The sequence below is a fragment of the Platichthys flesus genome, chromosome 13 (assembly GCF_949316205.1).
Source record: "Platichthys flesus chromosome 13, fPlaFle2.1, whole genome shotgun sequence".
NCBI lineage: Eukaryota > Metazoa > Chordata > Actinopteri > Pleuronectiformes > Pleuronectidae > Platichthys > Platichthys flesus.
Genome location: NC_084957.1, coordinates 14555696 through 14583288, shown reverse-complemented (window position 1 = coordinate 14583288; position 27593 = coordinate 14555696). Strand labels below are relative to the sequence as shown.

General features: G+C 38.9%; 3 protein-coding genes across 4 annotated transcripts; all 3 read left to right on the top strand.

The window, feature by feature from the left end:
- The first annotated feature begins 3316 nt into the window (after positions 1-3316).
- LOC133967796 (uncharacterized) lies at positions 3317-6818 on the top strand. The gene is made up of 5 exons (XM_062403453.1): positions 3317-3412; positions 3508-3834; positions 3916-4003; positions 6250-6319; positions 6418-6818. Exons 1-5 carry the CDS (start codon positions 3337-3339, stop codon positions 6514-6516), a joined length of 660 nt encoding a protein of 219 aa, XP_062259437.1. The 5' UTR covers positions 3317-3336; the 3' UTR covers positions 6517-6818.
- Positions 6819-8197: 1379 nt separating this feature from the next.
- Positions 8198-10537, top strand: LOC133967795 (uncharacterized). The gene is made up of 5 exons (XM_062403452.1): positions 8198-8697; positions 8795-9121; positions 9203-9290; positions 9768-9855; positions 9975-10537. The coding sequence occupies exons 1-5, from the start codon at positions 8622-8624 to the stop codon at positions 10086-10088; spliced, it is 693 nt and encodes a 230-aa protein (XP_062259436.1). The 5' UTR covers positions 8198-8621; the 3' UTR covers positions 10089-10537.
- A 679-nt stretch (positions 10538-11216) lies between these two features.
- On the top strand, positions 11217-26801 carry LOC133967335 (nectin-1-like). 2 transcript variants are annotated; one of them, XM_062402729.1, is made up of 8 exons: positions 11217-11412; positions 12424-12762; positions 12857-13159; positions 13922-14018; positions 14829-14983; positions 15133-15241; positions 15316-15403; positions 15620-17801. In XM_062402729.1, the coding sequence occupies exons 1-7, from the start codon at positions 11364-11366 to the stop codon at positions 15398-15400; spliced, it is 1137 nt and encodes a 378-aa protein (XP_062258713.1). In that variant the 5' UTR covers positions 11217-11363; the 3' UTR covers positions 15401-15403; positions 15620-17801. The 2 variants fall into 2 exon arrangements, with proteins under 2 accessions (XP_062258713.1, XP_062258714.1); XM_062402730.1 differs by lacking the exons at positions 14829-14983; positions 15133-15241; positions 15316-15403; positions 15620-17801 and adding exons at positions 23798-23952; positions 24638-24819; positions 25018-26801.
- The last annotated feature ends 792 nt before the right edge of the window (positions 26802-27593 follow it).

The following is a 27593-nucleotide window of genomic DNA, read 5'->3' as shown; positions in this document are numbered from 1 at the left end:
CAGTGGCCTGTTGAGGTGAGATTCAGAGGCAGCCTGTGGGTCTTTCCGTGTGTGGTATGATCACTACTCAGTGTCCTCATGAAAAATGCATTCTTGGTTGGTTCTATGTTTCCGTGTGACACAGACAACATAAACATTTTCTACGCAAGAGTGTGTGGTTGAGGTTTCCTGTTGGTGCTTTCGTATGGGAAAGGACCCTGCAGAATCAGATAATACTTGCAGCATGTTCGGTTTCACTCGGTTGTGCACAGTATCACTTTATAACTTCCCATTAGTCTGCACTGACGAGTGGGACAGAGGGATAATGAGTGTAGTCAAAAAAAAGAAAATCAATGCTAATCATGGTCGTGTTGAGACAGATGTTCTGGACAGGGGTTTCTATATGTAACTGAAACAAATGTGTGACGTTGAAAGAGTGTGCATCTCGTGCGTGAGATGTACAACGGTCTCTGTTCCTGTTTGTTTGCCAAACCTCTTCTCACTCTGTCTCTGGTGAACAAGGCCGATGGCGCCTGCTAACTGACATTATCGTGACCTCATTCATTAACCTGGCATTGAAGGCGAGGGGAAACTTTTTAAAGCTGCACACAAACACCCACATTTGCACATAGAAACACATACAGTGTCAACACAGTTGGGCATGTGGTGGGGAAGTTTGCACTGCATCAGACATACAAAGCACAGCTGTCCCTTCACACGCACAGATTTGCACACATACATACATGAAACACATTTTAACCATGTTTTCCCATCAGTCTTGAGCGGAAATCCAGATATTTTCCTGAAATACTCTGATGGGGTTGTTTGTGAGAACGCATCTTCTCCGGAACTACTCCTGCCGGGCCCTGAAATAAAGTAGCCACTGTGAGAATGGAGCAGGAAAATATCTGGAAAATTCTAACATGAAACGGAGGACATGAGGAGCCATTCACAAGTGATTTGCACAGTGGATTTTATAGATTCTATCCTACCTCCTGCTTTCTCTACTCAGACACCACACATCGTTTGAACGTCTGACGCAAACAATCTCCTCCTGCATTGTTCAGCTGTGAAAGGATCAAATTTTCCAGACATTTTAAAGTCTGAAAACATATAAAGACTGACTCCTGGCAGTTCAGGCACTATGCAGGCCTTTAATCTGCCATTAAAAATATCTCCGGCCTTTAATCAAATTCTGCTCGATTAAGGAAAAACGAGAAATAGAGACAAGACAGAGAAAGAGGTAGAGACAAAGAGAGGTAAAATAGCACATTAGCTTGCATGATATCAATGGTTCCTTTATGAAGACCAGACAAAAAATACCTTCTGGTTACATGCAGGCACATGGGTAGAAAACAAGGCTATAGAAGTAATCACTGAGGCCTTCACTTGACTGACAGCTTGACAGTAGAAACTGCAATAAACCATTCAGACTGTATGTTATGGAATGTATTATATTATAATTTGACCATGGTACTACCAATTGACAGCATGGCACCACCACCAATCATCAGACCACCACAGACACACTGACCTGCTGTTTTTGCCATAGCGAAGAGTAGTGGTGTAAACAGCAACTCCTGCTGGCAAACAGGATAATTAAAGCCCCTCCTCACCACACATGCACCACTACTGCCTCCCTCTCCCCATGTATAATCAACTCTGCTTTGAAAAACCTGTAAAATGAACAATCAGCTCTTATAAACATCACTCCCTGGCAGAGCACAGCCAATGACGCTGTGAGTACCAATCAAAGCAGTTCTCTGAATTTAAGGCCAGAGCTGATAAAAGCCTGAGAGCATGTGTTTGATACATTCGTAATCAATCCAGAATCCATTTTCCTCAAGTATTTGAAGTGTATTGTTGATTGTATTTCCAAGTCACCAGTCGGAAAATGACAGTTGAGTCTATGAGTCACCAGATATGTTCATGTGGGAAGAAATGAAGAAACTAGACAGGGTTTTGTTTTTGTAAGTGTTAAATTTCACACATACACCACACACACACACACACACAGGCACCCAGGCACAGACATTGGCTTACCCTTAAACAAAGAGAGTGAAACATTCTTCCTGTATAGAGTCTCATCAACAAGGATTGTTGCTTTGGTGTTTGGTGTATGAAGGAAACAAAACTAATTAAGAAGTAAATACTGTAGTTTAAGGAGAATGATTAAGACATATGCTAAAGCACAAGAGGAATAAGGGGAAAAAGCTTTACAATATAAACAAATTCAATAGGTCAAAATAGAAAACAAGTTTAAAAAAGTATGTACAATATGAAAATATGTGCCGGTGGCAGTTGGTGTATGTTTTAATGGTACAATTAATGTCCATTTAGGGGTCAGTGTCACTGACTGTTTAGTTTACATTCATGTTCTCGTCTTGGTTTAACTCATTCACACCTTTGTAAAATTCCTTTATCCTGCAATGTGAAACATAACATTGAAAGAATTATTTTCACGACCTGGTCAAGCATCATGTTGTGATTTGACAGCAGGGTGTCCTCACACACTCATTCGGAGGACTAAAATTAATTACACAGTTTTGGGTTGGAGGGAGTGATGTCAAGCCTACCATCATTTTGTCCTCTTGTTTTCATTCGCTAACTAATGGCCAGCCCGGGGGGAGCAGAGCCAACCAGGACCTGGAGCTCAGCCACCTTAACGTACCTCCTGGATCGAGAACAACCAGAAGAGCCTCTGCAGTGCAGGCACAGGTCCGTCCCCCTATTGAGTCATCCCTGGGTTATCTGTCTTCTTTGCTCTTCTCCCAATAAGGGGAGATTACCCTTCCTCCTACTCACATTTACCTCCAACCTTTTGTCACAGAGAACCCGAGGAAACCCATCAGGAAATTTCTCCTGACTTGTCTCATGCTCCTGCTGGAAAACAACCTGCGACCTCCATTGTCCGCCCTGGCCCAGCTACCTGAACTCTTGACTGGCACATTCAGTTTTCACATTTATCTTTACTCAGCGCATAATAAACCGTTGCCTCAAATCAAGCTAAAGTATGTTCTGTTATGGGTTGAGCATGAGGAAGAGCTTCGGCAGAGCAACTTGTGAAATAACTGTCAGGTTTTAGTTCACAGTGTAGATCCTAAGGCAGTGTTTTCCTGCAGCTGCAACATCTCAATTCATCACACGATTGATTAAAATCAGCTGGATAATGATTTCCAACGTTCCTAATTTATTGCAAAAGACAGAGTACAATTATTATTTCTATAGGACTTAATTATATCTGACATACTGCTCTGAGCTTGGTTGAACAGAAACTAACCACTTCCTTTTCTCTGTGCCTCCTCCACAGAGACTGATAAAGTCTGTGAAGCTCCAGTCTGTCTCTCTCTCGGTCTAATGATCGCGATGTTCTACTTGAACCAAACTGCTCTGCTCGCTGTTCATCTCGTAGTTATGTGTCCCGTCCTCGCAGGTACGTCGGAAGTTTATGTTTTTAGATGCATGATTTTCTGCAGATGTAATTTACACTTTTCATTTTATTCTTTATTTTTCTCCTTTTCCTGTTAGAGATTTTTGAGTTTTTTGCAGATGACCACAGAGATATCCTGGTGTCCAGCGGAGACTCTATCATGTTCACTTGCAACGTATCCACAAACAGAACAATACAAATCAACTGGACCAAAGACAAATTTCTTTTTGCTCACTCCCTGATACACAATGAGACTTTTTCAAATTTCACCTCTGACAGAGTGAGAATAGATGTTGACTTTCCTTCAAAGCTGAAAATTTCAAACGCTCAGCTTGAAGACTCAGGACTATATCAATGTAGTGTGACTAACAAAGAAGGTACATACAGTAACAAGTGGAATTTAACCGTGGCTGGGACACCTCCAGGTAAGCAGGGCACCGGGCAGAGTGCAAGTCAAGGTTCACACTGTCCTGCTACCTGCTTAAATACACTTTCTTTTCTTGCAGAAGTCCTGTCGTGGTATTTTCTTTACACAGTTTTACCTGGAGTTGTGTTGCTCCTCTTTGGCATCACTGCAGCTGTTTGCCTCCACAGGTGAGTTACAGCTTTTAACTGTTAGATTCTGATGAAACTGAATAATTATGGATGGATCTGGTCAGTTGTAGAGCAGTTATCAGCTCTGGGAACTAAGACTGATTTGACTGTAAAGCTCAATCACAGATAATTAATTTGTAGGGTCTTCCAGGGACCTCCAAGGACGTCCTTTCATCTAGGTTTTTTTTTGTCCAGGTATTTCTATAAAAGTTCAAGGGAACATTATTTGTGCTGCTTGTAGGGTTGGTTTGTTAAATACTAAGATGGTTTTTTAGTAGTTGAATGACACTAAACATTTTTATTTGGAGCTAATTGCACACACTCAGATATTAGTCCTCTAAATACGCATGATTTTTTTCCCCCCAATCAAGATCCATACAGAAAGCCTTTTTCACAAAGAAATTGAAAAGATTTCGTTCGGATCTGCGCTAAAAATATAATGGTTTCTTTCTCGCCCGATGTTGCATCCTTCCATTATGTTTCGTGGAAATCTTTTTGGTCGTTTTTGTGCAATCCTGCTGACAAACAAACACGACCAAAAAGACGGGTGAAAACATAACCTCAGTTTTTTTAGATGGTGGATGAAGTAAAAATAAAGGTTTTGAATATTTAGAAAATCCTTCCAAAGCTGTGATAACCACAATGTTTCACCAATCTGCATAAGGTGCATTAACCCAGTATGGCTCTGTGTTCATGGCAGTTTTAACAGTTGTACAAGCAGCTGCAGGTCATTTCCTGACCTTGAGGTTTGCTTTGTCCTGTGGTCAAGATATTTGTCGTGCACAGTGGAGGGTGCAACATTTGGAGGAAATACACAAAGTGCTGCCAATCGAAATTATCTCAGGACAACATCTATCACTGTGGTCATGTTCAGTCTGATATTTATTGCAACCTGAGGCCCGATGCAGGATGTTACGTCAGGCTTAACTCTGGGTTATCAAAAAAAAAAAGGAACATGCTTCACTTCTTATCAGAGAAAATATCCATGACCACCTGCACCTCTAATCTGCTCCGGAGCAGGATGAGTTCAAGCCCAACTGAGTTCACAGGAGAGTTAGAAATAATGAAGAGCAGAATTTATTTTATGGATGAGTAGAACTGTTTGCTGATCCAGACCTTTCATGTGTCCACTCTGGTTTTACAACAAAATATTGAATCACACAAAATAAATATGTGATGAATAAATATAGCTTTATCTCAACATTAGAGTTATTTGTTTCCTACAGGATTCATGACAGTGTTGATGCTTTTATTATGATTCCATCACTGCAGTTTGTGACTTTGGGATGTAAATAGCAGATTAGAACTAAACCCTCCGTCATGTCTTTTATTAGAAAAAATATTGTTTGTTTATCATCAGATAATGAAACAAAAATACTCACTAAGTAAGAAATTCAACAAAATTCCTGAACTTATGTACAGAATAACATTATCAGGACTTTAACAATCAGAAAGGATTTCAGCTGTTTATTTTCATACATTTTGTGGTAACAGAATTTCCCTGCAGATATCAGCGTTCACAGATTAAGTAGTTTACTACGATGCTATCGTAATGAACAACTCTTACATATGAACGCTGGCAGCTGCTGGTAGGAAAAACACAGAGTGAGTCAGTGGGATCTGTAGCACAGGTTTCCCAGGAGGAGCCAATGTAAGGAACAGTGAAGCCGGATAACGAGAAATAAAATCTGGGGTACGTAGTACTTGGTTCAGAGGACTGTACTACTAGTAAAGCTATAAATCATCATATTGAGCTGGAACTTGAAAAATGTTGTTGTTTTGGTTTGAGAAGTTATGGAAATTGATAATCAACTGTATAAAGGTTGTCCCGTGGCACTCAGTAGAACACAAACATTGCCAAGACCCGACTTTCCCTCGAGTTCATTCAAGCCACACTAAATTTGATTGAATCATAAATATCAGTCCCCTACATTAACTGATTCATCAAGATGGGTGAATTATTCCCTGGGAAATAAATGTAAATGTTGAAAATGACCCTATGTTAAAGAAAGTGGGAAAAAAAATCCTTGATCCCTGCTAAAATTGAAACGGTTCTTTCTTGGCTCATCCTTTCATCAGGTTCTGTGGAAATACGTTCAGTAGTTTTTGCATAATCCTGCGGACAATAAAAAACAACAACAGTCAAATGGACAGGGGTCAATAACGTCCTTGGCAGACATAATAATTTACCTGTAGCACCTGGGATGTGACGGTTATCATTACAGGTCATTGCTTTACCTTTACAGAAAACTGAGGACCAGGACATCAAATCAGGACCCGGCCCAGAGCCAGCTTCATCTGCAGTCAGGAGGAGAGGTCAGAGGAACATTGTTTTCATGTTCACACGGTCACATTTCCTGTCTTTTCTGTCCCGTAGAAATGATTGAACCTTTTTTGACGTGTTTTCTCTGCAGGTGGTCATCCCTCAAGCTCAGGCGGGCCCAGAGAGAAGAACAAATAACAAGCACAGGAGTCAGTACCGGGAAAGGCTCAACTCAATCTATGGTCTCTAGTGAGATAACGGGAAATTCAACAGAAACACAACACAGTTATTTCAACTTCAAACCAGGAGCCACAAGTGAGGACAGCTGGTGTGTCTGCATCAACACAATGAAACCAGTGCATTCACTTTGCTGATAGATTCTTTATTGTACTCTGTGTATTGTAATGTTTTTATATTTGATGGTTTAATGCACCCTGAGGTGTCTGAGGAAAGTGGCTTTCAGAGTTTGTTGTTCATGGCAATAAAGTTAAGGACACTCAAAAGGCTTTGATTGACAGTCGGTGGCCTCTAGTGTCTCGAAAAGGAATTGAATTTGGTTGTTTCTATCAAACTATTTTATGATTCAAAGACCAGATTTATTGTCTAATTATGCAGGCAAGGTAAAATAATAATAATAATAATAATAATAATAATAATAATAATAATAATTACATTATTTGTATAGCGTTTTTCTAAACAGCCATTATAGTGCTTCACACAGAGGATAAAATAAAACAAGAAAGACAAAACCCCAGCAACAATTGGCAAAATAATTAAATTATTTAAAATCAGAGATCACAATTTATGTAATATAAACAAATAAAATGCTACAACATCATTGAAAATCATCGGCAACAAAATGGATAAAAGAAACATAAAGATAAAAACAAATTCTCAAGTAAGAGCCATTTAGTAAAAGTTACTTTTAAGAGACGGTTCAGGGCAGGGGCAACCTTTTCTATAAAAAGAGGCATTTTGCCCCCTCTTCCACCAAACAAAACTTGTCTGGAGCCGCAAAACATATTTGATAACACATCATATCAAGTTATATTTATACATAATTATACTCAGCGTTGTGCCAGTTCACACCTAAAATGAACTAGTTTAATATTCTGTCGTTTTCTTATTATTTCATACAGATGAAAACGAACTTATTTGCGTTCACTCGTTGTTTTTTGAAAGCTTTTTCAATGTAGGATTGTTTTTTGCTGACATTTTTAAAAGCAATTTAGATTTTCTTTGTTTCCAAATCGATGGTGTCGGGTCATGTGTGTGTGATGCTCCGTTAACTTTAACACCGAGTCCTGACTGAGCCTAACGTCTCGTGTTGTACTGAGCACAAACTGTTGACGAGTCATTTTCATGATGTTTAAATTCAGTCTCACAAAGCTCAGAACAAACCACCTGCAGCTTCTGCTCTGATATTTGAGCAGCAGCGCTGATCTATGAGCAGCTGAGACCAGAGGAACTCAGTTTTTACGGTTTCTACTGTTCTTCTGAAAAGTCACCGAACGGCTTCTTCACGTGAACGAGCTCGGATCTGTGTCTCTCTGAGCGAGTGATGGGGGCCTGTGTGTGTGCGTGCTGTATGGGAGCACAAACAAACACACACACACACACACACACAAGCACACACACAGTTTCTCTCGCTCCTGGTATTTCACATGATGGCCTGATACTACGATAATTAAAAACATAAAAAGGAACATTCTTCATATGAAAACTGATTCGTTCATTTCATCATTCACGAAAAACATAATGCCTTAAATGAACATCTCTTATTGAATGCGTTGATACACAACACTGCACAGGGAGCCACTGCAGAGGGGCTGAGGAGCCGCAGGTAGCCGACCCCTGGATTAAACGAATGTGACCAGTGGAGGATTAAGGACCCTCGTACAGAGAAAGTTTTTTTTTAACTTAACAGATCAAGTTAAGGTAATAGTGTTCAATTGTCCTGTGATAAAAACAGTTATCGTTCTTCTTATGAGCATCAGACAGTGTTTGTCACACTGTGAAACCACACTCAGCAGGCGGGTCACACTCTATAAGCATCTTGCACATATGTGGTTTTCCTGCCGTTGAGAAGGTCAGTGACATACATAATTCATTTTAGTTTGTGATATTTATACCCACAATTTTCATCGTAATTTTAGCGTCAAGAGGGATGGAGCTTGAATTCTCAGTGATCTCATTTGAAGTAAATCATCATATTTGTGGTTTCATTCACATTCACCGGGGATACTTAACTTTCAGGTTTCAACAAACAGCAACTAACCACTTCCTTTGCTCTGTGCCTCCTCCACAGACACTGATAAAGTCTGTGAAGCTCCAGTCTGTCTCTCTCTCGGTCTAATGGCCGCCATGTTCCACTTGAACCAAGCTGCTCTGCTCGCTGTTCATCTCAAAGTTATGTGTCCCGTCCTCGCAGGTACGTCTGAAGTTTATGTTTTTAGATGCATGATTTTCTGCAGATGTAATTTACACATCTCATTTTATTCTGACTGTTTTTCTCCTTTACCTGTAAGAGATTTCAGAGTTTTTTCCAGGTGACCACAGACATATCCTGGTGTCCAGCGGAGACTCTATCATGTTCACTTGCAACGTATCCACAAACAGAACATTACAAATCAACTGGACCAAAGACAAATTTCTGTTTGCTCACTCTGTGATAAACAATGAGACTCTTTCAAATTTCACCTCTGACAGAGTGAAAATAGATGTTGACCTTCCTTCAAAGCTGAAAATTTCAAACGCTCAGCTTGAAGACTCAGGACTATATCAATGTAGTTTGACTGACGAAAAAGGTCCATACAGTAACAAGTGGAATTTAACCGTGGCTGGGACACCTCCAGGTAAGCAGGGCACCGTGCAGAGTGCAAGTCAAGGTTCACACTGTCCTGCTACCTGCTTGAATACACTTTATTTTCTTGCAGAAGACCTGTCGTGGTATTTTCTTTACACAATTCTACCTGGAGTTGTGTTGCTCCTCTTTAGCCTCACTGCAGCTGTTTACCTCCACAGGTGAGTTACAACTTTTAACTGTTAGATTCTGATGAAACTGAATAATAATGGATGGATCTGGTCAGTTGTAGAGCAGTTATCAGCTCTGGGAACTAAGAGTGATTTGACTGTAAAGCTCAATCACAGATAATTCATTTAAAGGGTCATTACCTGCAGGGACGTCTTGTCATCTTGTTATTCATGTGCAGGTTTTTCTATAAAAGTTAAAGTGACTGTTATTTGTTCTGCTCATACTTTACTACTAGACATTTGTATTTTGAGCAAATTGCACACATTCGTAATTTATAGTCATCTATGTGTGATTTTTTACCCAATCAAGATGCATTACTTCTACCACTGCTCCTGAGCCACTTATAGTAAATATGTGTTTCACTCTAGATCAAACTCGTTCCCAGTAAACAGCATCAACTTAATCTCAACTGGTGTCCCTCTTTTATCAAAAACCGTATCTCTTTTACCACAATTCTACTCCTGCAGAATACGCAGGGCCGGGACCTCAAACAAGAGATGCTGTGACTACAGGACTCTGACTTTTACCTGGTTTCATGTTAAGTTGGGAGGAGAGGTAAGAAAGATTCTGTGCTCACTCAAACTTTCATCTTCTCGTGTCTCACTTCACATTTTTTTTAAGTCTATACAATTTCCTGCCAATCTGTTTGGACTCTGATCTATTCTTCTTTTCAGCATCTACAGGGGGCGCTGCCTCCTCAACCCCAAAGTTGTGCAGAGTACAGACAAATAACAAGCGATGGTCAATATGAACCGATAGACTCAGTTCAGTGGCCTCTCCTTGACTGAGAGGTATGAAGATCACATTACAACTGAATAAGAATACAGAGAGATTTTTGACAGATATCACAAGAGAGAGGACATTTTGTTTATGATGATGTTTACAAATAAATGAATCCACAAAATGCTCACAGAGGCCAAGCTTAATGAGATGTATGTGTAAATATATTAATATATGTTGTCAAAATATTCTTAAGCAATGTTTCACATTATTCTATGGTAACCAGATAGCTCATATCATCTTTCTGTGGCTGGGCATGTGACCATTGCATGCATGATATACAATATTTCAACTCTGCTATTCTGCCATTACTGACAATAATCTGTCAATTAATTTAACTTCCATTATGCTACAAGCTGTCTATTCTAATCAATGCTGTAAACACCCTTATCTTTCTGATGTTCCCATTACACATCTACTGCACTTCTGTCCGTCCTGGTAGAGGGATCCCTCACATGTGGCTTTCTCTGAGGTTTCTACCTTCTTTTCCCCCTGTAAAGTGTTTTTAATTAAATTTTTTTTTTTTACTTACTCTTGTTGACGGTTAAGGGCACAGGATGTCACAACTTTGTAAAGCCCTGTGAGACAAATTGTGATTGTGAATATGGGCAGTACAAATGGCAGATGGCCCGCGGACCGTAGTTTGTACACACCTGACTTAAGCGAAACAGGGATTAAGAAAATAATAATAACATTTTTGACAATAACAATTTTGTTGTGCATATGGTGACGATAATGCACCTTTGAGCTAAAACTGCCAGGAAACCCCATAAACACCATCACAGGTATTGAGGAGCAAAGTAGAGGGTGAACAAGTACAGAGAAATGAATAAATGGACCACATATGCTGAGGCTGTTAAGAAAGTTACTAAATGTGGTGAAGTACAGGAAATTATTGAAATTGAAGGAGTTGAGCCGTCACTATAGACAGTTGTTTTCAAAGGTCAAAACAAACTGTTTGGTGATGGGATTATCAAGAAGGAGAGAGCTGGGGAAGTCTTGCACTTCCTTAAAAATACAAATATATATCGCATAAACTGCAGTGATGATTCCCTACCGGTGGGTGGCAGTAAGGCACTAAATAGTGCCTAGTCTGCCGGAAAGAAGAAGAAGAAGAAGAAGAAATAGAAAGTAGAAGTAGAGCAAATCAGTGGGCGCGTTTTATGAACGTCCAAGCTTCGCCTCGTGTTGTCGTTCCAGCCGCAGGCATATTCTTCTTTCCCCGTCTGTCTTCTGTATCATCGAGTTCAAAAATGACTGGATAAACGGAGAAACTCAACAACATGTGGCTAATGTTATTGTTCGTCCTGAACGCGAACACACACACAAACGGTGAGATGCTCCTCCTCTTTAACATTCTGTCACCTCTAATTACCTGTACTGAAGCAGGGAGCACACTGGAGGCTCCATGACAACACGTCATGATAATAGTCTAGTTAAGCTAATAATAATAATAATAATAATAATAACGTGAGTTAGTTTACAGTATAATAATATTTACAGGCACACAGGTAAAGTTTTCTGTAAGAATCACGTCTTGAGGAAAGACGGTTACTCACAGGAGGTAAGACAATAAATTGTTATTGAAAATAGAAACGGTGAAATAACACTAATCATGGAGAAAAACATCTATAAGTGGATTGCTTTCCACATCGTATTTACATCTTAGGATCATAGTTATATTTGTATCAAAATTGTAATTACTTCAAATGTAATTTATTTGTGCTTCGTTCTGATGATGAGATTTATATTCATTTCTAGTTTCAGAAAGAAGTCAAATAGGCATCTCATCCTCTTTGGAGATTAGCATCTGCTGATAATTTTTCTTTAACTACTGCCTAAGTTTTCACAAATTTTAGAGCCTTTTCATAGGGTCCCCCGTGATACGTTTTTTTGTTTTATGAGGTGTTGTATCGAGTGGAAGCAATAGCTTGGCAGCGTTTTACATTAATATATATTGATGAGAAGTATTTTTAATCGGGTATATAATAGGGTAAAATGTACCCGACGTTAGTGATGGTGTTACTAATTGTACGTTAGTGTTCTAGGGTTAACAACTCACAGTGCCTAATAATAATATCCTTGCCCTCGGGTTTTCACATCCAATACATTTGAATTGAATTCAGGGATATTCATTTTACTCATTCAGTAAAGAAGATGAAGAGAACAAACCAGCTAAGTTGCTTTAGAACAATTCAACCTGTAAGCTGCAACGTAGCACAGGTGTAAGAAACAAAGCATGGCGGCAGAGAGTCCAATCAAATGTTTCAGGATTTCTTTCATGTGGCTTTTTACCTCTGTTTGTGCGTTGAAATAGACTGATAGGTTTTATGTCTTTTACAGCTCTGCAGGTGATTGGAGGAAACAGGACTGTGGTACAAGGACGTACAGTTACATTCAACTGCGAACTTGTTGACACCACAGAGATTGTCACCAAGATTTCATGGCAGAGGACGACCAGAGTTAAAAAAAATAATCATATCTTCGCTGTTTGGAAAACAAGTGAACCAGAGTATTTAAGTGGACGTGATGATCGAATTAAGTTTATTGGGAACTTCTATGAGCTTAATGGAGCTTTTCAGATCTCCAATGTCTCATTGCAGGATGAAGGCATCTACACTTGCACCTTCACTTTGTTCCCCAGCGGAACTCCAATCACACATATACATCTGGATGTGCTCGGTAACATTTTTATTTGCTTAAAAATCTTTTGTGTGAATTAGAGAAGATTCCCTTCTTGGGTATGTTAACCTTTTGTGTCTGATAACTCTTTTAGTGCCTCCTGTCATATGGGTGAAGGATAACCTTCCCACTTTTGCTGATAAGGAAGTTTGCATTGCAAACTGCACGGCTGCTGGTTCCAAGCCTCCGGCAAACGTGAGCTGTCTCACAGGTAACTTAGCAGACAACTTGAGGTCATCAGCCAACTCCACGCATCATGATGATGGCAAGACTACCACAGTCAGCTACCTGTTTGGAGTACCTACCATGGATATCAACCAACAGGTGGTCCACTGTGTCGTCACCAGTCCAGCCCTGTCGAAGGAGGCAAAGATTCCCTTTACTATACAAGTTTACTGTGAGTATACAATCACTCCTCTACCTCAGTTTATGATGAGGCTTATTTCTCATTCAAAACATCAATTCTTTTTGAAAGATTACAGTTTTCCTAATGGTTAATTATATTGAAGTCCCTGCACACTCGAAGGTGTTTTCGAGCGCTGCTCTCATGTTGAAGGTGGTTGAATCTGTGCTGTGGATTACAGGACCCCTCGCACCCCATTGATAAACACTGTTGCCTGTTTTAAAATCATAATTACAAACTTGTGTGTGTTTGCCTCAGTGACACGGTCTCAATATGTCCCTGCTGTTATTGACTTTTAGTGTTGAATTATTTATTTTTTGCAGAACCTTATGATGTTGCAGTAAAGTTGACTTTTGATGTTTTAGATATAAAAAATAATCCCTTCATCAATTTACCCATGACGCATTAGTGTAACAATTATTGTGTCAATTGTTTACCCTTTCTGCACATTCTCTCCTATCTATCGCATTCCCTCTTTAGCAGGCAAATTGTGTCATTTCCCAATGACATTAGTTTAGTGTATGATTTCTTTTTGGATGTCTCTGGTGCCACACTGCAGAGTTAAAATGATTAACTTTTTCATGGATTGATTTGCTAAGTTACCACCCCAAAAAACGGTTTTTCAAGTTTGCAGTTCCAAAATGACCATGAAACATTTAAATGAAAATCCAACAGTAAGCAGGGTAACAAGATAACTGTTTAATATTTTTTGGATATAAGACATAACACAGCTGGTTCTCCTTCGGTTTCTTGCAGTTGCGCCTATGGAAGTGAAAATTGTTGAAAATCTCAAAGAAGACTCATTTCAATGTGAGACTGATGCCAACCCCAAAGCAGAATTTAACTGGACCAGGTACAGTAATTATAATCAATCCATTTCAATGGAAAATGTCTTAACCAAACATATTTAGTTCATTTATTGTATGATGCGTTTGAATTGTATATTGTGTTACTGAAGTAAGGAGAATGATCACAATTGCAATGAATCATTTCTAAAGGTGTTGGATGAAGTCCGTAGAAACTGCGGAGCGTCTCACTCTGACATTTGTGTTCACACATGGTCCACAGAGTCCAGTGCATGTCTGAAAGCAGCTATAAAGACACAGGCACTTATCACACTGGGTTAAATATCATACAGACAGAATTTACATAATTTGCTTACAGAGTGAGTAAGTGAGTATAGCGACTTTGTGAAAACAAACTAGTCACTGAGGGGCTGAGGTAGGGCCTAATGATTTGAATGACGCGCTGATCCAAAAATCACTGCTACCTGTAAAAATGCGTATCCACTTTTATTAAAGAAAAAGATCATCTTATTGAAACATGCAACGGAAAATAGCATGCTGCGTGGGGAAGTTTTAGCGGTGAACAAAAAATACAGTGTCCCCACTCACCCTCTCTCCGTCCTACACAGATGCTTATATAAACTATAACCCCCACTATCCCTATAACCTATTTCCTTCCAAATTAATATGATCATAAGTAAACAACAAATGAAAAATAATCCCAAAATACAAATCCTTACCATCTTATATCATACCTAAAATAAAAAACTTTTTAAAACGTATTTATGGCTCCTTCAGTGAGATCCTTCAGTTGTGTCTCTACAGCAGTCGTCACTTGGCTCCATGTTTGATACTCATTCTTGTTTTCTCTGCCTCAGAGTTGGCAAAGCGTGGCCTCAGTCTGGTGTCAGAGTAGAGGGTGGAACACTGCAGTTTCTGACCAGGAGCTCTGACCTGAATGGCCTCTACCAGTGTACTGCGTTTAACCCACATGGAAGAAGCATTGTTTACATCTTTAGATCTGTGATTGCAGGTGAGGTCTAGTTTTGCAACCTGTTTAGGCTGTTATGAATGAACTACAGAGCTCGACATGTACCTATCAACCACAGTGACCAGTTTTAGGGAGATAAGCTGACAGTATTTCCTTTAACTGTGTCCTTCTTTGTTTTTTTCTCCCTACAGAATCCTACATTGTTTGTTGGATCTTATTTGCTCTTCTGATCGTCCTTATCGTAGCAGCAGCAGCGTGGCATCTTTATAAATCTGACAAACTACCATTTTTAGGTTCAAGGTACCTAAGTTTAGTAATACTGTATTTTATATCTAATTATCGTATCTCCTATTAACTGATGTTTGATTGTTTAGGAGAGTCCCTGTCACATGCAGGGAGACTGAGATGATAAATCCTGAGGAGACGGCTTTTAATGAAGACCTTCGAGAAGCAGGATAAACGGTAATACAGGCAGAGATAGAAGGAACGTGTCAAATTTAATTTGCTGCAATAATCTTTGGCTCGTAAGTTTCCCTCAAATGTAAATTTACAAGATTAATTAATAATAAAACTATTTCTCATGCAGTTATTAGGGGTATTTGATGATACCAATACATTTCATTACAGCTGTTACTTTGGAAATTCATGATATTTTCTTTCTTACATTTTGTGTCTTAGGGAGCATGACACCACCTCTGCTACACAGATGTTTGTCGAGTGAACTGGTGCAACTCCTCAGGTGCATCAGTTAAACCCCTGCTTTTCAATGTGGGGGTCCAGACCCCCAGGGGATGCCAAGGGAGTCGCGGAAACTATCAGGGAAATGTAGCAATAAACATAGAATTATTATGATTAAATTAAATATGTTTTTCAGATATTATTAATCATTGCATATCGAAATCTGTGTCCCAGGATGCCAATATTTTTATTTAAAAAAAACACACCGTTCAAACCAATCAGAATCGAGCATCCTCTGCATCAGAAAGTTGCTGTCTGCCTAAAAATAGCCAGCTACCTCCTGCTAAAGACAAAATGCACACATAAAAAAAAAAGACCATCAGACAACCAGACTTAAGTTGACTCCGCTGCAAAACTGCCACAACCACCGAATGCCACCTTGGCATCTAAAACACGGAGGTATGAAATCTCTTCTTCCATTTGCCTCCATGAGTCTGGCTTTTATGTATACACACACACTCCAGTTTTTATATATATATATGTGTGCTTATGGTTGATATTACTGTACAGAAAGGACAAGATATGTTTTAAATATAAAAGTTATTAATAAAAATGAGGGAAATATATTAAGAAGTTGTATCTTTGATATTTGCCATCATGTCGCACGTAATTTTAAATTAGTTTGCAACTGGGGGTCCCGGCCAGAGGCTTATGCTATATGGGGGTCCTAAGCATGGAAAAGTTTGGGAACCCCTGAGTCCAAGGGATAGTTGACCCAAAACTTTAAATTAACTCCCTCGATAGAGGGGTGAGTGAATTGTTCACAAACATTTTTGGAGTGCAAGTAGTTTGTAGAGGACCATGCAGCACGTTCACATATTGTTACGACCCTGGGTGTCTATATGTGCTACTGTCTATATATGTTACTGTTCTGTTCCTCCTCCTAGTGTGTGAGCAGTCTTCTTGAGTGAGTGTGTGTGTGTGGGTGCCTGATTGCTAGCAGGTTGGACCTGCTGATTGGCGTGATCCGCCTGATTGATGCTCCAGGATTGGCCAGGGTGAAGAGAGGAGCCTACTTGAGCCACTGACTGACCGGCAGTCTTCCTCTCTCCACCAATTCTCCCAGATCCAACTGGGACCAGTGTCTGAATTATTGCTGTGTCTCGTATGTATGAAATTAGAAAAACTGTGTGTGGTAGCCCTGTAGGAGGGAGAAGCCATTTTCTTTTACCCTTTTTTTCTCCTGTGTTTGAAAAAGAAGAGTTAGGTAAGCTTTTGTCTTTTTGTTAACATTTTTGGTTTGTAAAGGGAAGGTAGGGAAATAGATTGTTTTGTTTGTTGTTTTGGCCTGTTCTCCCTCTGAAGTGTAATTAAAGCTACCCGTAAACTAAAATACCTTGTGACACTGGCCTGCTTGGGAGTGGGAGAATGGGAGACGCACCACATGTTATGTCTCTGGGTTCCCCTAGACCAGGGTCGAACAATATACACACAGAACTAAGACACACCAGAAATATCTGAGGAGCAAGCAAATTAATATTGTATATCTATACGTACACTCTAGTTATTTTGTTTATTTTTTCCTTGACACATCTGATATGATAAGAAACTGAGTTATATGCTTATATGGTATCAAAAAACTAAATCTATATGGAAACAGACTCTAACCTGGTTCTGCATGTAAACAAACTGACTGAGAAATTTGAAGAGGAATCTTTAAAACATAAAGTGATAAAAGTATTAAATACACAAGTTTAAGCTATAAAACAAACATACAATTATAGGTAAAATAACCGAATACAAAAGTGAAAACAAGAGACATCAAAAATAAGTGCAACAGAATAATTATGTGTTTATAATTATAATGCTTGTCTTGACTAGAACTCAACTGAAGCTGAGTGAGAGTATTGTATTTACCTCAAGTGGTTACGTATTTCACTGGATATTTTTTGGATTTGTCAGGACAAGGCAGTGTGGAACAAGCTTTCAATATGTTTCCAATCAATCTGTTTCTTGTTCGAGTACCTCAACTGAAGTGAGACTGAAGTCAACAGTGATGTTCTGTGTTTCATCGATTCAAAGAAGAGAAAAAAGGATGAGATGAAGTCTTTTCAATTCTGCTGAATGATCTGAGAAAGAAATGCAACACCAGCTCAAAAGGCACCAACGCATGTTAGCTGGGTACAGATCAACTTCTCCCTCTCTTGCCAAATTAAAGGTGAAGGTGTTCTCCATCTTAAGTTGGCATGCTAGCATTTCATAGTTATCAGTATCATTATTTATACTTATGATATTTCACAATTTTTCACTCGTTAAACGTTCATTCTGGGGGGATTCTGTGGGTTGTTACTGTTCATCCAGGTAAACCAGTAGGTCATTAAACCCTTAGATTAAAGGATTCATCATCTGGGGCACCTTCGAATTTATAAATAGTTTTGGTTTCAGATTTAGTCTTTAGTCGTCATGTTTTTTATGAATTCAATGAAGCATTGTTTACATTTTTAGATCTGTGATTTCAGGTGAGGTCTAGATTTTGAATTTTGTGTTTGAATCTGTTATGAATGTTGCCATCTTTTCTGAGTGTGTGTCTGTGTGTTTGTCTCTTAATTATAAAAAAAAACGATTGGAATCCAAATATGTATTACTCCACTAAATTAATAATTAAGTTGGACATCAGGACTGCTGCATGTATTTAGTCCTTGGCTGGGACACCTCCAGGTAAGCAGGCCCCGGGCGTAGTGCAAGTCAAGGTACACACTGTCCTGCTACCTGCATAAATACACTTTATTTTCTTGCAGAAGTCCTGTTGTCGTATTTTCTATACACAATTCTACCTTGAGTTGTGTTGCTCCTCTTTGGTATTACTGCAGCTGTTTGCCTCCACAGGTGAGTTACAGCTTTTAACTGTGGCTCTGGGCAGAAGCTGATGTGGATCTGTCAATTAAAGAATCATTGCAGGAAGGTGAAATAGCAGATCTGGCAGAACATGTAGACAGACATCCGAAGAAATGATGGAGAAACCATCTTAATACTTACACTGATGGTTCAAGGGATCCATAAAGCAATAGAGTGGGATTTGGTTCATACATCCCCTATGTTCAAATCTGTCAGAGTAGAAGACTACCAGATGGGATTTCAATATTCACTGCAGAGTTAATTGCTTTATTGTAGGGTCTGTGGTGGGTGGAAGATGGAGGCCGGGATGACGTACTGTGCACAGGTTCCTTATCTGCCCTAGTGGCATTGGTGGGGGGAGAGGGAAATGGAGCTAAGCCAGATATAATTGGGGAAATTTCATTGATGGTCTCTGTATTGGAGAGACAGACAGAAAAGGGAAGCAAAGGCAAGTTTAGCAGAAATACAGTGGATGTGCAAGTTCCACTTGAAGGATGGAGTGTCGTAGCATCATCAGTGAGAGGGGCAATCAGATATGGCAGCGAGGGTGGGAGGGAGACATCATAGGAAAAAAGCTATACAACATCCAAGCATCAGTTAAACCTGTCAATAACATACCCATGCCTCGAATAGATGAAGTCAATCTGATGAGGTTAAGGCTCAGGCATTGTGGACTAACAAGTGGGTTAGTGCTTGTGGGAAAACACAGAGATGGAAACTATGACAACTGTGGAGTCCTGCAGCCTGTCCAACATATTCTGATGTATTTTCCACTCTATGCCAAAGAAAGGAGAGCTTTTGATAGGATTAGTCACTTATCTGTAAAAAAAAAAGATGTACAAGAAACAGAGAGCTGGGGAAGTCTTGCACTTCCTTAAAATTAGAAGTTTATATCGCATAAACTGCAGTAAAGATTCCCTACCGGTGGTTGGCAGTACAGCACTAAATGTCTAGTCTGCTGGAAAAGAAGAGGAACAGGAAGAGGAAGAAGAAAAAAAGGAGGTGGAGCAAAGTAAAAAATTAATCAGTTGAGAAAAGTAAACAATTCATCGCTGGATGTTTTATGATCCTCCAAGCTTCGCCACGTGTTGTCGTTCCAGCAGCAGGCATCGTCCTCTCTCCCCGTCGGTCTTCTGTATCATCGAGTTCAGAAATTAATGGATAAACGGAGAAACTCAACAACATGTGGCTAATGTTATTGTTCATACTGAACGCGAACACACAGACAAACGGTGAGATGCTCCTCATCTTTAATATTCTGTCACCTTTAATTACATGTACTGAAGCAGGGAGCACGAGGAGAGAGGGGACAAAGGCTCTATGATAACACGTCACGATAATAGGCTAGTTAAGCTAATGATAATAATACTACTACTTGTAATAACGTTAGTTGACAGAATAATAATATTGACATGCACACAGGTAAAGTTTTCTGTAAGAATCACACGTCCTGAGGAAAGACGGTTACTCACAAGAGGGAAAGACAAAAATCATTTGTATTGAAAATAGAGTCGCTGAAATAATAAAATACTCGTGGAGAAAAGCTTGTATAAGTGGAGTGCTTTCCACATCGAATTTAGCTCTGATGATCATATTTATATTTGTATGATATCTGTATTTACTTCTAATGATCATAGTTATATTTGTATCATAATTGTATTTACTTCTAATAATTTAATTCATTTGTGTATCGTTCTGATGCTGATAATTATATTCATTATATTTGTAGTTTCAGGATCAATAATGGTACAGATAATTAATAAAGGTGCAGTTTAAAGTTGTCATGCATTTGCATAATCAAATGTATGACAACTTTAAATTTTTAATCTTGGAACGTATATAGTTTTTAGTACTGTATTTGACTTTTTATTTAATATAAGGGTCTTTCTACATTTTGTTCACTTATTTCACCGCTGAGCACCTGTTTCTTCTCGTCCAACACATTTCTTTGTACTGTTGCCCACGTGCTAACTTTCACATGACAATTACAATTTTAGTAATTACAAATGAAAACGGTTAGTGGCCATCTGTAAAAATAACTGTAAAAAGGAAGTCCAATAAGTATCTTATCCTCAGCAGCTGCTGATTATGAATCTCCAGAGAGTGTCGTTGGAAGGGGGTTTCCAAGTGCTGTAGCTGCAGGTGAAAAATTGAAAAGGCTTTGTTCTCAGACCAGCATGCATTACATTATGTCAACACTGCACAGAGACACATGAAGTCGAACACACCTCAGTCACCAGGCATATACTAAAGGCATGGTGACTCCTATTTAACACTAGAACACTAACGTCGGGTGTTTTTTACGGCGCGAGTGTAGTCATGGGATTTCCATTGTGTTGCTGCTGTCTGAGTGGCGTGGGTCCCCCATGATTGCTTTTTTTGTTAAAAAAATAAAAGAAGAGTACAGCAAATTGCTATGTATTGTTGTACATTAATATATTTTGATGAGAAGTCTTTTTTATCGGATATTTTATATCGGGTAAAATGTACCCGACCTTAGTGATGTTGTTACTAATTGTACGTTAGTGTTCTGGGGTTAACAACTCAGAGTGCCTTATAATAATAATAATTCCTTTATTTTAATTGAGTTCCCTCATTCAGTAAAGAGGATGAAGAGAACAAACCAGTTCAGTTGCTTTAGAACGATTAAACTGTAAACAGACTATTATAAGCCACCTGTTAGCTGCCACGTAGCGCAGGTGTAAGAAACAAAGCATGGCTGCAGAGAGTCCAATCAAATGTTTCAGGATTTCTTTCATGTGGCTTTTTACCTCTGTTTGTGCTTTGAAATAGACTGATAGGTTTTATGTCTTTTACAGCTCTGCAGGTGATTGGAGGAAACAGGACTGTGGTGCAAGGACGTACAGTTACATTCAACTGCGAACTTGTTGACACCACAGAGACTGTCAACCAGATTTCATGGCAGAGGACGACCAGAGTTAAAACAGATAATTTTTTCTTGACCGTTCGGAAAACCAATGGACCAGATTATGTGAATGGACGTGATGATCGAATTGAGTTCATTGGGAGCTTCAATGAGCTTAATGGATCTTTCCAGATCTCCAATGTCTCATTGCAGGATGAAGGCATCTACACTTGCATCTTCACTTTGTTCCCCAGCGGAACTCACAACACACACATACATCTGGATGTGCTCGGTAACATTTTTATTTGGTTTAAGAATCTTTTGTGTGAATGAGAGAAGATTCCCTTCTTGGGTATGTTAACCTTTTGTGTCTGATAACTCTTTGAGTGCCTCCTGTCATATGGGTGAAGGATAACCTTCCCACTTTGGCTGATAAGGAAGTTTGCATTGCAAACTGCACGGCTGCTGGTTCCAAGCCTCCGGCAAGTGTGAGCTGGCTCACAGGTAACTTAGCAGACAACTTGAGGGAAACAGCCAACTCCACGCATCATGATGATGGTAAGACTACCACAGTCAGCTACCTGTTTGGAGTACCTACCATGGAAATCGACAAACAGGTGGTCCACTGTGTCGTCACCAGTCCAGCCCTGTCGAAGGAGGCAAAGGTTCCCTTTACTATACAAGTTTACTGTGAGTATACAATCACTCCTCTACCTCAGTTTCTGATGAGGCTTATTTCTCATTCACAACATGAATTATTTTTGAAAGATTACAGTTTTCCTAATGGTTGATTATATTGATGTCCCTGCACACTCAAAGGTGTTTTCGAGCGCTGCTCTCATGTTGAAGGTGGTTGAATCTGTGCTGTGGATTACAGGACCCCTTGCACCCCACTGGTAAACACTGTTGCCTGTTTTAAAATCATAATTACAAACTTGCTGGTGTTTGCCTCAGTAACACGGTCTCAATATGTCCCTGCTGCTCTTGACTTATTGTGTTGAATAATTGCCAGGATAAGTTTTTTATTGCAGACCATTATGATATAAAATATAATCACTCCAACATTTTACCCATGATGCGTTATTGTTTTTTTATATTTTGCTCCTCCTACACTTTCTCTCCTCTCTAAGGCATTCCCTCTTGAGCAGGCGAATTCTGTCATTTCCCAATGACATCAGTTTAGTCTATGATTTCTGTTTGAATGTCTCTGGTGACACACTGCCGAGTTAAAATGATTCACTTTTTAATGGATTGATTTCAAATCCTTTGAGAGCATTTGGGAGTTCTTAAGTACAGAGTACAGAACTCTGCAGCTGTGGATGAACATAGATAGCTTCTCTTAATGAGGCATTCGGTACCATTTTGTTCTTCTACCATCTATGGTCACATCAAAAAACAAACAATCCTGATCTGACAGGTTAGAATCAACAATCTTGTTAACAAAGATATCTAAACCTTTGGAGATCAGTAAATCTAATCTGTGGTTGGAACAGCGATATGTTCAGTACAATCCAAAGGGTTCAGAAGTCTCATGAAGTCCATGACCTTGCAGGCCAAGATGATTTGACCCTGATTGACTTACTCTGTGTGAGAAGTAGCAGTCTGTCCTGAAATCTCAGAAAACAGCATTCTTTAAAAAGCAGCTGATTCAATATAAACGTTGATAGGCATGAGAAATACAAGCTTTAAAAACGTTTTTAATGAAAGCCTTTTTTATATACATGCATCAATTGCAGTACCCACATGATTTTTGACATTTGACAGTTAGGAGGCTAGTCTAATCCTTTATTTGTCCCACAACAGTATAATCAGTGAGTTATCATGGTTAAGCAAGATCATGAATGACACAATGGACCTCTGTAAAGACTAACACTGAGATGTGCTAATTTACAACCCTAAAAAACTGTTTTTCAAGTTTGCAGCTCCAAAATGACCATGAAACATTTGAATGAAAAGTCCACAGTAAGCAAGGTAACCCTGTGCACAGTGGGATGAGATCCACAAGTGGTGTTTAACCTTTGATTTCTTTCTATAAGCCCCGCCCCTATCCTTATGACCTATTTCCTTCCAAATTCATATGATCACAAGTCAACAATAAATAATACAAAAAATAATCCCAAAATACAAATTCATTAAATCATAACTAACAAAAAAATAAACTTATTTATGGCTCCTACAGTGAGATCCAATCAAAAGTCACAGGAAACACGTTCAGGATGCGTTTTAATAGAAGGTGTGAACAGGTCTAAAAACTTATATGGTTGACTTATTAATTACCTGGAATTCTAGAGACAGCTAGAATCTGAAGTTATCATCTGATAATTTGCACATCTCTACAGTGTGACACATGTTGTGTCTCAACGTCAGTCGTCACTTGGTTCCATGATTGATACTCATTCTTGTTTTCTCTGCCTCAGAGTTGGCAAAGCGTGGCCTAAGTCTGGTGTCAGAGTAGAGGGTGGAACGCTGCAGTTTCTGACCAGGAGCTCTGACCTGAATGGCCTCTACCAGTGTACCGCATTTAACCCATATGGAAGAAGCATTGTTTACATCTTCAGATCTGTGATTTCAGGTGAGTTTTTGTTTTGCATTCTGTCTTTGAATCTGTTATGAATGTTGCCATCTTTTCTGAATGTGTGGCTGCGTGTGTCTCTTAATAAAAATAAAAAAAACGATTGGAATCCAAAAATGTATTTCTCCCCTAAATTAATGATAAAGTTCAGGACTGCTGCATGTATTAAGTCAGGATTCCTCATATTTGCCCCCTGTCAAGGTTTTATTCAAGGGATAGTTCACCAGAAATAATAAAACAACCTCCAAACTGCTCGTGTGCGGTCATCCAAGTGTCTGCAAGCCCCAACATTCAAATTCGGCTTCAAATGAGGTCATTTACACCATGTTTTAAGCCTTAAAGTCCACCAGAAGTGTCTAAGCTAATGGGCGTTAGCACGTCCGACGGTCTGTGAATGCACCTTGTAGAAAGATATCAGCTGACATTTAGTCTTAAAACAGTAAATGACCTTGTTTCGCGTCGAATTTGAATGTTGGGGCTTTGGGACACCTGGAAATGTAAATTGTGTGTGTGTGTATTTGTACCTCATCACCAAGTTGCAGTGCACAATGAAGCACTACAGTGCTCGACGTGTAACTATCAATCACTAGATCACTGACCACAGTGACAAGTTTTAGGGAGATAAATTGACATTATTTCCTCTAACTGTGTAACTGTTCTTTCTTGTGTTTTTTTCTCCCTACAGAACCCTGTGTTGTCTGTTGGATCTTATTTGCAATTCTGATCGTCCTTATCGTAGCGGCAGCAGTGTGGCATCTTTATAAATCTGGCAAACTACCATTTTTCCTGGTCACACGTAGGGAGGCGGAAATGACAAATCCTGAGGAGACGGCTTTTAAAGAGGACCGTCGAGAAGCAGAATAAACGGTAATACAGGCAGAGATAGAATATTTTCAATTTTATGCAATACTTTTTGGCTCATAAGTTTTCCGCAAATGCACATTAATTAATAATAAAGCTATTTCTCATGCAGTTATTAGGGGTATTATATGATAACAATATATTTCATTACAGTTGTTACTTTGGAAATTCATGATATTTTCTTTCTTACATTTTGTGTCTTAGGGAGCATGACACACACCTCTGCTACACACGTGTTCGTCCAGTGAACTGGTGCAACAGCTCAGGTGCATCAGTTAAAGGGATAGTTGACCCCAAATTAGAAATTCACTCACTTGATGGACGGGTGGGTGTTCACAAAACTTTTTTGGAGTGCCAGTTGTTTGTGGAGGATCATGCAGCACGTTCACACATACACACGGAACCAGGTTACACAAAATAATCAGAAGAAGCCACAATTGAATATTGAATTTCTATATGTACACTGTAGTTACGTAGATAATTTTTTCCTTGTCCGTTTTTTATATGATTAGAAATGGAGTTATATACTTAAAAGACATAAAAAAACTGAATCTATATGAAAACTAGGTATAACCTGGTTCTGCATGTAAACAAACTTACTAAAGATTTGTGAGAAATTTGAAGTGCAAACTTAAAGTGATAAAAGTACTAAATACACAAGTTTCAAGTTGAGGCTATAAAACGAACACAAATTGAATGATACGAAGGTAAAAACCAGAGAAATTAAAAATAAGAGTGTGTCACAACATAATTGTGTAAAATAATTACGCTTGACTTGAATAGAACTCAACTGAAGCTGAGTGAGAGTATTGTATTTACCTCAAACGGTTACGTATTTCACTGGATATTTTTTGGATCTGTCAGGACAAGGCAGTGTGGAACAAGCTTTCAATACGTTTCCAATCAATCAGTTGCTTGTTCGAGTACCTCAACTGAAGTGAGACTGAAGTCAACAGTGATGTTCTGTGTTACATCACTACAAAGAAGAGAAAAAAGGATAAGATGAAGTCTTTACAATTCTGCTGAATGATCTGAGAAAGAAATGCAACACCTGCTCATAAATGCATCAACGCATGTTAGCTGGGTACAGAACAACCTCTCCCTCTCTTGCCAAATAAAATATGAAGGTGTTCTCCATCTTAAGTTGGCATGTTAGCAATTGATAGTTATCAGTTTCATTATTTATATTTATGACATTTCACCATTTTCCACTCGTTAAACGTTCCTTCTGGGGGGATTCTGTGGGTTGTTACTTTTCATCCAGGTAAACCAGTAGGTCATTAAACACTTAGATTAAAGGATTCATCATCTGGGCAGCCTTTGAGTTTCTAAATAGTTTTAGTCTTTAGTCATCATGTTTTTTATTCTATTAACTTCTTTTTATTTTGCTAGCCTATTTATTCTTTCTTACTTATTTAAACTTTAAATCTTTGTTCATGACTAATCAGAAGTGTACGTCTTGATTTTGAAACTAAAGTTATTTCAGTCCACAGGAGCATTTTAGCTCTGCGTCCTTAATAATCCTCAGTAACATTTAGTTTAGATAAACAAAAACTCTGTATTAGTGTGGACGACAGATGTAAACATAGCGGAAGGATGCTTTAATACAAACGTAGTAGTGTGGATTTAACCTATGATAATGTGTCCTGTAAGTTTAAAGTGAGGGGGATTGTAAACTATTGCTTCTCTTTTTTGTATTCTTTATTCAGCAAAGTAACCAAATTTTGTTTTTCTTTTTCGCTTTTTATAGACTGAAAACTTTGATGAATAGTGTGCTTTGTTTATGTTTGTGTTATTTTAAAGGAATCAGAGAAACCCTTGCAATGACAGGCTGAAATGTTTTTTGCGTGTTCTGTGCTTTAACATTTAACACTGAACCCTTGCGTGTATTAAAGTTACAGTATATCTCTTGTTAACTAAAGCACTTGTTGGGATTACTGTAGTTTGCACTTATATTACAATAAAGGCGAGATTAGCATTACAAGGAATGTTTTACAGTGTGTTAACTCTACACCCACCATCCTTGATGATGAATATTACTTAAGGAAAATAGTTTTCCCTGTGTCACATAGTATTTCATGGGTTAAGGGCAGAGTAAATAGCAACTGTCACAAGCCAGTCTCGGGAAACAAAAAGTCTTTGTTAGAACTCTGCATTTAAGTCGGGTGAATAGCCACTGTTCTGACACCAAAGGAAAAATCTTTCACTACACACCAATTCACATTTTCTTCCCGTCTGTCTGAAAACAAAACACACATGACCTTATATGCACTGAAATGATTAATGGTGTTTCTTCCTGTCTACACTGGTGGAGTTGCGTAACTTGGATTGCTCAGGTTACCAACTTCGTTGAACTTTAAAGTGACTTTTATACCACAGGCTGTAAATAAAGATGGACACACAAGTTTCCATATCCTCCCACTATAAAGAAATTAATAAATAAGAAGAAATCTTGCCTATACAAGCCCTGCCATCTTGCACATTTGGAGCGAGAGTCTGAAACTAAACTTATCAGAAACTTTACAATTGAAAAAACATAAGTGTGAAAGGAACTACCTGAAATGACAGAAGTCATCTTTGACACTAATTAATTTTGGTCAATGTCCCATTTACCAACATGGAGGAGACAGGACTAGGTGGAAATCTTTGGCTTCACTTTTGGGCAACAGTCATGTTGTCCATTTTTTTTTACAGTCTATGATTTATACCAAAATAGGGATGTAGGGATGTACATAGATGTGTTCAGTGTGACTACCAAGATCAGTAGTAACCCGTAAGCT